This window comes from Phoenix dactylifera, chromosome 1 (assembly GCF_051530095.1).
Source record: "Phoenix dactylifera cultivar Ajwa chromosome 1, Ajwa_hap1_PhDact_Kaust_v1.1, whole genome shotgun sequence".
Lineage (NCBI taxonomy): Eukaryota > Viridiplantae > Streptophyta > Magnoliopsida > Arecales > Arecaceae > Phoenix > Phoenix dactylifera.
Window position 1 is genome coordinate 72,630,859 of NC_143190.1, and position 12,880 is coordinate 72,643,738.

Consider the following 12,880-nt stretch of genomic DNA (forward strand, 5'->3'; position numbering starts at 1 on the left):
GGCGCGCAACTCCGACCTTGCTAGTGTATGCTAGGCTCTCTCCTCCTCGAGCTGGCCGACTGCTGACTGTCGCTCGGCTTCGGCAGCCTCCATCCGCACGATGGCCTCTACCCGCACGGCCTCAGAGTCGGCAAGCCTCTTCTCGGCCATCTCCAGCTGCCTTTGGAATCTCTGGGCCTCATTCTGGTATCCTAAAGCTTTGAATACCAGCGTGTCGATCTCATGGAGATACTACAGGAAAAACAACGATAAGCGAAAGTGAAGAAAATACCAATAACCAAAGCAAAAATGAGAAGGCGACTTGCCCGGGCAGCATTGCAGTATGTCTGATTGATAAGATCCCTGAGGTCGATGGCTTCGAACTCGGCCCGGTCAGCTGGGAGCAATGCGCGATGAAATACCTCGCGCACGACATCGCTATCGTGGAGGGCCGAACTGCCCTCACGGATTGGAGACTCTAGGTCGCCAGATCCCTTCTCGGAGCGATCTCCGACCCCCGATGAGCTCGGCCCGCTTGGGCTCACGAAGGCGGGATGGGACGCGCTCGGGACCCTAGGGCCTCTGCTCGACTCGGGGCCCGAGCACCACAGACGGACGATCGGTCGACCTGCCCATTGAGAGACGGGGGCGGGGCAGGCTGGAGGCACCGAGTCCGACACCCCTGGAACCCAAGCTTGCGTGCTCGGTCGCTGGGGCCCTTTCCCGGACAGACTCAGATGTCCCGGCCCCAGAGCCCCTCGCCTCGGTAGGAGCAGAAGTTGAGGCCGACCTCGCCTTCTTCCTGGTCTCGGAAAGAGCCCCGCCAGCCTCGGTCGCCCTCCTCTTCAACCGGGCGAAAAGCGCGGTATTGCTGGTCACCATGTTGGGAATGTCTGAAAAGAAGAAAAATCTCTAAGTATCAGAACATATAAAGAAAGAAACGAATAAGACAAAGGATAGCAAAATGAAGAAGGAGCAGCGCGACTGCTCTTACCCTCGTGGCGCGCCGGGCTCAAGCCGACGTTCACAAGAGCCTCCTCGCTCAAGAAGTCGGTCAGAAGGATATCCCTCCTGAGGCTATGCAGAGCATCAAGAACTCTCTGCTCGTCTGCCGAAAGCTAGGTGAGCCTGTTAAGGGCCTTCAGCCGGGGGTACCCCCACCTCGGGTCAAATCCCCATGAGAGCTCGGAGGAAAGGAAGAAAAACCTCCCCTTCCACTTATGAATAGAGGAAGGGGCACCTCAGAAGAGTGACATACCGCCCCGAAAGGCGAAGTAAAGTCACTCTCCGTCCGTCGGGTTCGACTTCAACAAGAAGCATTGGCGGAAGACATTCACCAAGGTCGGAATCCCGTGCGCATGGCAAATGGAAAGGAACCCGATGATGGTCCTCCACGAGTTCGGAGCGAGTTGTACTGGGACGAGCTAGTACTCCACCAGCAACTCGTTCACGAACTCGTGAAGAGGAAACTGCAGGACGGCCCATAGTGTCTCAACGTACACCCCGATCCGACCTGGAGGAGATCTCGTCACCCGGTCCTCCGACCCTGCAAACTCGAGATGAAACTCCGGCCGAAAGAAGAACCAGGAACGGACCAGCTCTAGTTCCTCCTCAGTCAGGCCAGACCTGACCTCATTTGGACCACGACCCATTTCAAAAAGAAAGGCGGAGAAGAAAACAAAGGACGAAGACGGAAAAGAAGAAGAAGAAGGGGAATCCCCGAGCCAACGTGGAAAAATGACCTACGGAGGGGTCGCCGGAAATCATCTCAGGGCACCGCCGGAAAGACTCGATCGCAACTGGGAAGGAAGGAAAAAGGACAGAAGGAAAAGAGGGGAGCAGCAACAACAAACGGCCAAGCAAGATCTTTCTAGGGCTAAGTCAGGGGGTTTATATAGACCCTCTCGACGGCCCAGATCGGCGGGACTGGATCCCGCCTTCTGCCCAGATCGCGCCACATGTCAGTCCCGAGAATGGAAGTGACATACCTACCTGGATCAATGCCTTTAAGGCAGAATCGAAGCGGTGTCCCGCTGGATCCCGAAGCCCCATCATGAGCCCACGATGCGGAGTAACCTCAAAAGACGAAAGGGCGCCGCCCCATCTTCTCCCATTAAAGATGCCCCAAAGCGCGCGAAACAACGAAATAGCTCGAAGCCACCTGGCCCCCACTAATGCAATGAAGGCAACTACTTCCCACGCCCGAGCTCGCAAATGGCTCGAACTCGGAAGTCAGGGGGTAGTGTTGGGAGAAAATAAATCGCCCCGAAGCACGTGAGCACATCACCAGCACGTGATTGAAGGCGCCCGACCTGGAGGCGTCCGACCTGGCGCCCGACCTGGAGGCGTCCAACTTCAAGATGCCCACCTGGAAGCCCGACCTCAGGGCTCTCGACCTGGCCCTCGGCCAGGCGCGTGACTCCGAGACGCCCGACTAGGGCACCCGACCTCAGCATCCTCGACCTCGGAAGTTCGACCTCGCTATCCACCTGCAGCGGTCACATCCTCCTGCAGCTCGACCAATGACCACGCCCTGCTACTGCTGTCAACAATTAATGCGCATGGCCTCTGTTGATCTCTGGCTCACTCAACAATTAATGCGCATGGCCTCCACCGATCTCCGGCTCACTCAACAATCAATGCGCATGCTGTCTACAGATCTCAAGCCCTCCACGGCAAACAGCTGACCCGCTCGGCTACGTCCGATCAGCCACGACGACTCATTTGCTCCGGCCTGATCTCCTACCGCAATGCATTAATTCACACGATCGTGCATTAATTCATGCGACATGCTCAATCATGACGGTAACTCGTTCGCCCCATCACATCACAGGTAATCCTGTGCCCCTCTATAAAAGGGGAACCCCTCCATCTTAGAAGGGGCTGTACTCTGAATCTCTGGGATATATTTTCTCTCCCTCCATACACTTGCCCCCTCTGACTTAAGCATCGGAAACCCCTCTGGCCGGCGCCGGAAACCCCGGCCACCGGCTTTTGGCAGGTCCCCCGGAGGATGCCGCTCGCCGACGGACCGCCACCCGCCATCTCACGCCGGAGCCCCTCCTTCTCAGCCAGTGGTCGCCCCCGGGTCCAATTTCCAGCAACAATATGAATATATACCTGTAGTAAAAATTATAATTTAAAGGATTATACTAATTGAGCATGCCATACAAATTGAAGTGCATTTATTTTGTTTCCCGTACCTCAAAAAATGTGCGTTTATTAGTTCCTACACTAATAAAGCCTGAAACATTTGAAAGATATAACTACTTAAAAAGAATAACGAGGATCAATCATCAAAAAGAGGGAGGAGGATCTGAATCGTAGTCTCATTGAACCATGTCTCTCATTATCCTAGCCTTTAAGCTTGAATAGGAGGATAAGATAATATATCTCCAAAGGCCAAATAAATAAGCAAAATTAGGAGGCCATTGAGGAGTTGGATGCAAGAATTGGCCAAAATACACCAAGGTAAGAAGTATCTCAAATTCTTTTATCAACTGAATCATATAATAGAGCACTCTATGAATTACCATAGTTGATTATTCCAGGTTCCAAGCTAACATCTTAATGTACCAAGCAATGCCGTTTACTTTAACCCATTTTATTGTCGACGAATTAGTTTATTTTGTAGGATTCTGTCCGACAATGGTGGAGGCCTGAGATGTGTTGAGTAAGGGATCTTGAGCCCTTTTTGTATATGAATCTGTTTCATCGGAGTTGGACTATTCAGTGTCTGAATCTATGTAGGAGACTACCTTATAGCTTTCTTTATTTGGATCAGCTTGAAAATAAGAGTTCCATGTGTCCTGTTAGATCATGTATCAGTCCATGATAGGTAGATCAAATTTAGGCTATATCATAAAAGGTTTTTCTAGGGATTTTTCTTTCAGGGCATTTGTATGTGTTTGTATGAGTTTATGCGGCGAGTGTGTCTTCATGTTTGTTTGGGGGGGGGGGATAAGAGAGAACCTCAATTTTTAATAAAAATACCTTTTCTCATTCCTAATTATTTTTTCTTCCAGCTGGCATGGTCAACCTACTCTATGTACCTTTTTGTGTAGCTCAATTTTTAATAAAAATACTTTTTCTCACTCCTAATTATTTTTTCTTCCAGCTGGCACGGTCAATCTACTCTATGTAGAATAAAATTAGAAATATAATCCTAGCATATCTAGGACAAGCAAGGATTCTCAATATTTCCTCTCATTGTGAAGTTCATGCTGACAATGCCGAGCTTGTTGCACAAATCTTCAAATCGCTCGGTCGCCAATCCTTTGGTGAAGATATCCGATAGCTGCTTCTTCGTAAAAACTAAAAGCAAATCAATCTCTTCATTTGTAATTTTTTTCTAATAAAATCATGGTGAACTACCGAATTCCTCACAATTGGATTGCGCTCTTATTATTATAGGAACAATATATTTTGTCCCGGCCTAAATTACCAAGCAACCTAATGAGCCAAGTCGACTCTTGAATTGCCATCGTGGGTGGACACATGATACTTTGCCTCTGTAGAAGACAATGCAAAAGTAGGTTGTCTCTTACTGCACCAAGAAATAATACCAAATTCCAAGCTAAAAGAATAACCACTAGTAGATCTATGTGTGTCTACACCATCAACATAGTCTACATTTGTAAAACCTACTAACTTTACTGAAGAATTATTAGTATATAAAATATTATAATCAACAGTTTTAGCAATATATCTAGGATCCATAAAACTGCATCAATATGTGGCTGTTGAGGACATTGCATATATCGGTTGACAATGCCAACTACATAAGAAATATCTGGTTTGTGATAGTCAAATAGATCAAACTGTCCAAAACCTGTCTATACATGCTAGGATCATTAAGATGTTTGCCATGCTCTCTACTCAACTTTAAATTTGATTCAATTGGTGTTCGCATATTCTTGCAATTAGCCAATCTATACTCATTCAATAAATCAAGAGCATATTTTCTTTGACAAATAAAATAGCCATATTTAAGCTTAGCTACTTCAATGCCAAGAAAATATCTTAATTCACCAGGTTCTTTCATCTCAAGCTGTATAGAGATGTCTGCAAACACTATGGACCTTATCAACATCATCATTAGTAATAATCAAATAATCAACATAAAGGCAAACTATTACTATACTTTTACTAGCATACTTCATAAATAGACTAGAGTCTGCAGAAGGTGGAGAGTAACCACAAAATAACAAATACTCTGTAATTTTTTCATGCCATGCTCTAGACACTTGTTTGAGACTATATAAAGCTTTTCTTAGTCTGCAAACAAACACAAGATGAGAGGAGTCAACAAAACCACGAGGCTGCAACATATAAATGTCCTTATCAAGATTGCTATATAAGAAAACATTCTTGACATCCATTTGCCACAACGACCAACTTTTGATTGCCGCTAAGAAAATAAGTACTCTAACAATAGTTAATTTTGCAACTGGGCTGAAGGTCTCATCAAAATCAACTTCATACTTTTGTGAAAATCTACTTACTACAAGCCTAGCTTTGTAGCGTTCAATAGTGCCATCACTCTTCCTCATTACCTTATAAACCTATTTACAAGAAATAGGGCAAGAACCACTGGGTAAAGGAACCAAATCCCATGTCTCATTATTCTTAAGAGCTGAAATCTCTTCTTTCATGGCATCCTCCCAAACACCAATGCCTTTGGTCTCATCATATGAAGTGGGTTCTAGCTGATCAACAACAGTAAAAACATAACAATAAGCAATAGAAGAATAATTTCAATCTCCATACCTGTCAACTGCTTTCTTCTTTCTCTTGCTTTTCAGCAATGGTGATGGATCCTCAGAAGCTTCAGGTTCATCTTCAATTAACTTTATGTTTTCTTCTTCTCTAACAATATGTTCATTTTTTTTAGAATTTGAGGCATGTACTCCAGTTTTCCATGACTTTTATGAGTACCCGAAGTAGGCAAAGATAAAGAAGACTCTGGCTGTTGAGCTGAAGAAGGGGAAGAAGGTTCATCAAATTTTGTGGAAACAACATCCTTCTGAGATACCCATTCCTCATCAGAAATTGATCGAAACTCATCAATTGGAAAATAGGATCTATCAGAAGACCATCAAGAAGAGCACTAATCAAAAACATGTCTGGAGATATAAATCTTCATTGTCTCAGGATTAATACATCTCCAACCTTTTCTAGCCTCATCTTAGCCAAGAAACATATATCTGACAAACTTCTTATCTAGTTTATTAGAAAATGCATCATAATCATGCACAAAGCAAACACATCCAAACACACGGAGATGAAAAATATCAAGACACTTTCCAAACAATTTTTCATACGGACTCATATTATTGGTACTTCTCAAAGGTGCCCTGTTAAGAACATAAACTACTGTTTGCATGCATTTTGCCCAGAATTCATGCTTTACATTCTTTACATAGATCAAACTATGAATAGTCTCGAATGGATGTTTGTTCTTCCTCTATGCCACACCATTTTGTTCAGATGTACCCAAGCAAGTAAACTATTATATCTCATCATACAGTTAGAGAGTTTCTTTAAAATATATTCTCCACCACCATTGATTTTTAAGCAACCAATTTTTAATTTAAAGAGTTTTTCAACCAAAATTTTAAATTGACAGATTTCTCAAGCACTTCTGACTTTTCTCTAACAAAATAAACCCAAACATATCTAAAGAAATCATCAATAAAGATAACTCCATAGCTCAAACTAGTAAAAGATGGAGTACTAATCATTCTTGTAGATCTGAATGTATCAACTATAGTGGCTGAGAAGATTTTGTTTGGCTTTCTTTAAAAGATAGCTTATGCATATTTCCATGCTGCCTTCCAATGCAAATAGTGCTAGTATTGGCCTTCATCTTGGGAAGCCCATTAACTAGTCCCCTGCTTGCATATCTTAAAGTCTCTCATAATTCACAGGAGCCAATCTAGCGTGCTATAAATAAGTGGTATCATGATTAAGAGTCCAATCAACATAAGAATTACTAACAGACATGTCATAAAACTTATTCACTTTTTGGCTGTAAGTAATAAACTTTCTAGAAGCTTTAACATTAGCATAAATCTCTACAGTATTAGATCCAAATAAAACAAAATATTCTTTGTCCGTGATTTGTGAAACAAAAATCAAATTTTCTTCATGACATGAATATAATAAACAATATTCACGAAAATAGAAGAACCAGTAGAAGATATGAGAGATAAATCGCTAATAGTTTTGATAGAAAAACGTGAAAGATTGGCAGTAGCAATAACATCAGAACCAGTATAATTATATAGAGAATCAGATATCTCTTTATGATCAGTCAAATGGTTATAACACCCAGAATCAATAATTCAAGCATGAGCAAAATCAATATCTGGCATATGAGAAAAAGTAGAAACACATGCATGTTGGCTATCCAAATAACTAGAATCAACAATAGTAGTAGTGAGAGCCCAACTATTAGTTTTCTTCTCTCCCCCATGCTCTCAAGTAGAGGATGCAACATTAGATTGTTTAAGCTTCACCCTGCAATCTTGAATTTTGTGGCTAAATTTTTCACATCTATAACATTTTTTTTTGATTGTGTAATTTTTCTTATGATTAGAATTTTTATACTTCTCAAATTTTCTAGCTCATCTTTTTTTTTTTCTGAATTCTTAAATTTGTTATTCAACTTCTTATTTTTATTTTTACTCTCAAAATTAAAACCTCTTCGTTTTTAGAGGATATAGACAAATCACGCATTTGAGTATTAAGTGTTTCTTGATTAACAAGTATATTTTCTAACTCTGCTAATGTAGATTGTTAAACCCATTCAAAAATAACAAGCATATAAACACTATACTTCTTACTCAAACCACGAACTAACAGTTTACGTTATTTAATTTCATCATAATGAGAGTTTAGATCAAGCATACCAAGCTCATCAAATATTTTTTAAAAAAATATATTGAAAAATTATAAAATTATTTTATTTGAGAGCACCGGTGTCGTTCTTCAAAAATTGAAGCTTCACCGACCTCACTCTAATACCATGTAGAATAGTATACTACATAGAGTAGATCGACCGTGTCGGCCGAAAAGGACAACTCTTACTTTCTCTCACCAAATAGAGCATTATATAGATAAAATGTCTGATTTCTACTCAAATGAAAAAATAATATCTACTAAAAAATAAAATTTGATAATCATAAAAAAATAAAATAATTAGTTTAGAAGAAATAATTAAATAGAATAAAACTAAAAATATAATTTTAATATAGATACGACAAGCAATGATTCTCAATAGTATAAATATAATTTTTTAAATAGCAGAATTCTCGGTCAGATACTCCGGTTACTTACAATTCTCAGAAAAGATCGAATAGATAAAATAAACAAAAGGCCAGTTCAACGGACCGGAATATTTTGGAATTTGCAAGGGAAAGCAGCCTGCAACAATTATGGCAGTCGCAGGGGTATCCTGATTAAATAACATCTAATCCCTGCAATAAGGAATTGGTGCGCTGCGAGAATAGATTGACTCCGCCAATCCCACCTGTTCCCAAATCCTTATACAATCCACTTTACTATTCTTTATGACCGTTGTCTTGCGTCGAAGCATGTGAGCCATCGGAAATTTGTCCCCCAAATGGAGTCGTGAAGACGTGATTACAACCTGATTATCTACCGATCTCCACCGTCCAAACCGCGGACTTCATTTGATCAAAAGGATCGGGCTGTTGGATTGGGACCTTTCCCTCAGGCTACGGTACGAGGAGCGCTGAACGATGGGGATGAACACGTGGCGAAAGCACGTGCTCTCGTCCCGCGTTGCTCGCCACTTTTACGAGCGCAGACTGCGGGGAGAATATGGGCCGCTGGATTGATTTAAAGATTCGTGACTTCCAGGGGAAGCGTCGGTTGCTTTCTGCAGCGCGAAAATCCATGAAAAGCGCGAGTAACGGAAGACGACAAAAGGGAACGCTCTCCGGCTTTCTGTGTGTAAGATAAAAGTAAACAGGGTTTCTACGGGCCGGGTTCAACGCTTCTCCTCCCCCTCTTTCTAAATGGACGATTTATACCGCCTGAATACGAATATATTTAATAAAATTAACGAACAAAATATCACGAAGTGCCCTAAATAATTCTTTCTTTTTAGTCTATAACGTATCTCCAGAGCGGCTGGCTGCTTGTTCTCCCTTTCAGCATAAAAATCACACACACACACTCTCTTTCTCTAGATATGAAGTGAAGGTAGAATCAAATCAAAATATATTGCATCAAAGAAGCACCTTATCGACTTAGGCACATTCTAGACATCCATAACTGGAATAATAAGTGCTTTAAAATATTAATGTTAACAAACTTTGCTCAAAAAAAAATTAGATCCACCTTTTTCTTACCCTAGACCTGCTCTTATGCCAATTAAAATATAGAAACTCAGCAAGGCGAACCAAGCTACATAGCAGGGACTGGGCCGCATTGTGTGGGTTGTCGTTGTGCTAAAAAAAAATTGCTTGAACTATCTAGCTTGATATGAAAATTTTGCATAAAAGTCACAATTTGATGTGACTTTCTAACTACCGAGGTTGGAAAACTCAGCGAGTTAAAACTTGCAACTCAATCATGTCAACTCAAAAACTAAGGTTCAAAGCCAAAACGATTTTGGCTGGTGTCAAAAATGATTAAAACCTGATTGAATCAGTGACACAATCTTAATTTTTGTCCATGCAAGGGCGTAATTGAACCAACGAAATCAAACTATCACGGAGTCAGACCGAGTCGTCACTGAGTCATATCAAGCCCTAGTTGAGTTAGACGACGACAGCAGAGTCGATGATGACCAAATACATTGTCGCCGGAGTTGAGAGCCAAAGAGGCCGCTACGGGATCCAACCGATGCGTCCGCAGGGACGTGACGGGCAGCGTCAAATTTTGGTACGTGGCAGTCAGCGGACTTCGGGGCTGGGGCCCACCTGTCGTCAGCTCTGTCGTTTTCTAGCTACTTTTTTTTAACCTTTCCCGGCCGATTCAAAGAATGGAACAACTCTTTTGGCACCATTCCAAGCTAACCCACGGCACACCGTAAGTCCGATGGACCACTCCATTAACCAAAATGTTCTTGGATCAGAACCGTCCATTTCTTCGCATAGCCAATTGAACTGTCACAGATGGATGGCTCTGAATAGCGATCTCTGTGGTCCTGCAGAATATCATAGATGGTCCAAAATAGAGAACAAAACGTAATTAGATTATTAATTCTTCTGACAAGTCATTAATAGGATTTTGGAGTACTTCGGAAGCCACTCTACCTCACCAATATTGATGCAGGAAAGCAACTTCCACCATGAGAGAGAGCCGTGAACGCCTCAATGTCAGATATATCCATACCTTCCAGGTCTTCAGAGGCTCTGTAAGGGCTTCTTAGAAAGAGAGCGGAGGAAAACAACAAGGTCTGATTTGATTTCAATATGCTTCTTGGCTCTTTGCTTTGTGCTGCATTTCATGGGCTTCTGTGATCTGCTCCGAGTTGACATTGGGAACAACTTCTTTTACTATAGTTTCTCGGATTGGGAGCCTCTTTGGGTGCATTGTTTCAAAGCGTATCATTTTGGTTTTGGGGCTTTGATGTGAGGTGTTCTAAAAGCTAAATTAATGCAGGAGTCGAGCTCTTTGGGGATTTGATGATTCAAAAAGCAAATAGATTTTTTTTTTTTTTTTTTTTTGGCCTTCAGTAAAGATTTCTTGTTGCTTCTTAAGGTTACATGATCTTATTATTGCCTCTCTTAACGCACTCGCTTAGTTTCCTAATTTGGAATGCTTATCCATGGATCCCTCCGTCCCATGCATGCAGCTCCTCCAGTTCTTACATGCATCTTAGAACCCGTCCCAAACCGTGTCCCTGGCAAAAATTTATCATCTACACTTCATTTTGTTTCCATAAGCTCTCATGGATTTTGTTGGCATGTTAAACATCCATAGAGTAATTTTATGTGGGTACTCTAAATTTTATTTATCAATAATGATTTGATTTTCCCCTGTTAGACAAGGCTTAAGGCTTGTGATGATGTGAAAACTTCGATATATAGCTACTAATGCATTTCTAACCATTTTTATTTTGTATACGTTTGTTCTTCTTCCTTCACCATTTTCTTTTGTTAAATTCTTGCCTCCTTCTTGCTGAGCTTCTTCGATTCAAACATATTTCTATGCTTTATTTCTTTCAGGAGTTTTGTTTGTTTTTCTGGGTGGAGGGGTGCTGAGAAACAATGCTTATGAAGAGCAGCAGGAATATTCAGAAAGATCAAAAGACCCGGAGTGCCCCAATGATTGGAGTCTCTAATCTGCATGCAAGGTTGAACACCATGGGATTATTTGGTTTGGATTCATCCAGTAGTCCTACATCTCCTTTAGATCACAAGGTCCTCTCAAATGCTGGAGGCCCTTGTGTTAGCTCCCCTAGATCGCCAGTCCTTGATGGGCATCCAAAGAACAGTACACACCGCAACAAGGTTGGGCTTGGCTTGGTAGATTCTCTCACTGATGAGGTCATGCCTCTTGGAAATGTTTTAAGGTTTTCCGAGAGTAAGAAAGTAGTATTAGGATCAAAGATTGGGATACAAATCCCAGGTCCCAAGACCCTTTCGGTTAAAAATGTTTTGTTAGATAATCCTTCAATAACGGCTCTCAAATCATTACCTGAAAACAATGGGAGTTCTCTGCAAGCACCTGCTGATTGCTTCCATCTCAGAATTGGTCAGCAAAAGACTGAGCTAGAATCCGAAATAGCTGGAATGCAGAGTGAGAATGGTGGTAGTATTGATGGGGATAATCAGAAGTTTAATTCTGAAATTTCTGAGTCGGAGACAAAGAATTCAACGTCAGATTCTCTGACTATATCTAATGATTCTTCTTGTGATTTTATCGGTTCTCTCTCTATCAGCGATATCGAGCAATCTGAAGACTACACCTGCATTATTTCACATGGTGATAACCCGCGAACAACTCATATCTTTGGGGATTGCATATTGGAGAGCCAAGTTGATCGGTCGCCTGATGGTAAGCATAAGCACAGGGAAGATAGGGGAGAGTCTCCCTGGGAGGTTAAGCCTTCTGAAGAAGTGCCACTCCATTCCAGGACTGATTTTTTGAGCTTCTGTTATTCATGCAAAAGGAAACTGAAAGAAGAGGATGATATTTACATTTACAGGTTAATCCTCTCTCATGAGATTTCTGATATTATGTTTGCATGCTCTTTCAGAGATTACGAACTGTCTCTCTTGCATGCAATTAGATGTGTGGTATTCTAATAGATCTGTGTGGCGCTTAATTTCTCGTCTTTGCATGCATTACAGAGGTGAGAAAGCTTTTTGCAGCTGCGAATGCCGAGCTCAAGAGATTCTAATTGAAGAGAAAATAGATAAGCATATGATAGATTCTTCAGATTCTCCTGGTTCATCCTTTCAGGAGGACATCTTCATGGAGGATGATTGGAACTACGTGAGCTCGAGGATTGCTTGTCCATTCCCACTGGTCACCGAATGAGGAAGGTGGCCGCATAGAGAATTTGACCGAGCTTTATATATGAATAACCAGTGGCTAAGGATGATCACAATGGAAATTCAATTGTTTGCTAACGTCTCTGCATTTACAGTGCTATTAGTGGGTTTGCCTGGAAATTCTCTCTTTTCCATCTCTTTTTAAGTTCCAGAATTTGAATTAACGATAGGAATTGTCTTCCGTCCAGTAATTCTGATAAAAAAGACTAGCTACTGTATGGGATTCTGAAAGTTCCCTTTATGTTTCCACTCTGGATCCATGCCTGCAAGAGCACTGGTCAACATCACATTTACTCCCGTGCTGTTCGTCTAAATACAAACGTCGAGTTATAAACATGATGATATGCTCCTATGTGAGAACAAGC

General features: G+C 41.9%; 1 protein-coding gene across 3 annotated transcripts; it reads left to right on the plus strand.

Moving 5' to 3' along the window:
- Window positions 1–10,225: 10,225 nt before the first annotated feature.
- On the plus strand, window positions 10,226–12,764 carry LOC103697154 (FCS-Like Zinc finger 10). 3 transcript variants are annotated; one of them, XM_008778958.3, is made up of 3 exons: window positions 10,226–10,409; window positions 11,184–12,166; window positions 12,312–12,764. In XM_008778958.3, exons 2-3 carry the CDS (start codon window positions 11,226–11,228, stop codon window positions 12,499–12,501), a joined length of 1,131 nt encoding a protein of 376 aa, XP_008777180.3. In that variant the 5' UTR covers window positions 10,226–10,409; window positions 11,184–11,225; the 3' UTR covers window positions 12,502–12,764. The 3 variants fall into 3 exon arrangements, with proteins under 3 accessions (XP_008777180.3, XP_088567678.1, XP_088567676.1); XM_088711552.1 differs by lacking the exon at window positions 10,226–10,409 and adding an exon at window positions 10,828–10,949 and having other exon boundaries at window positions 12,312–12,593; XM_088711550.2 differs by lacking the exon at window positions 10,226–10,409 and having other exon boundaries at window positions 11,085–12,166; window positions 12,312–12,593.
- Window positions 12,765–12,880: the final 116 nt, after the last annotated feature.

Coding starts and splice junctions, on each gene's coding strand:
- LOC103697154 (XM_008778958.3), top strand. CDS start 11,226: ATGCTTATGAAGAGCAGCAGGAATATTCAGAAAGATCAAAAGACCCGG. Junction 12,167..12,311: donor GATGATATTTACATTTACAG/GTTAATCCTCTC, acceptor CATGCATTACAG/AGGTGAGAAAGCTTTTTGCA.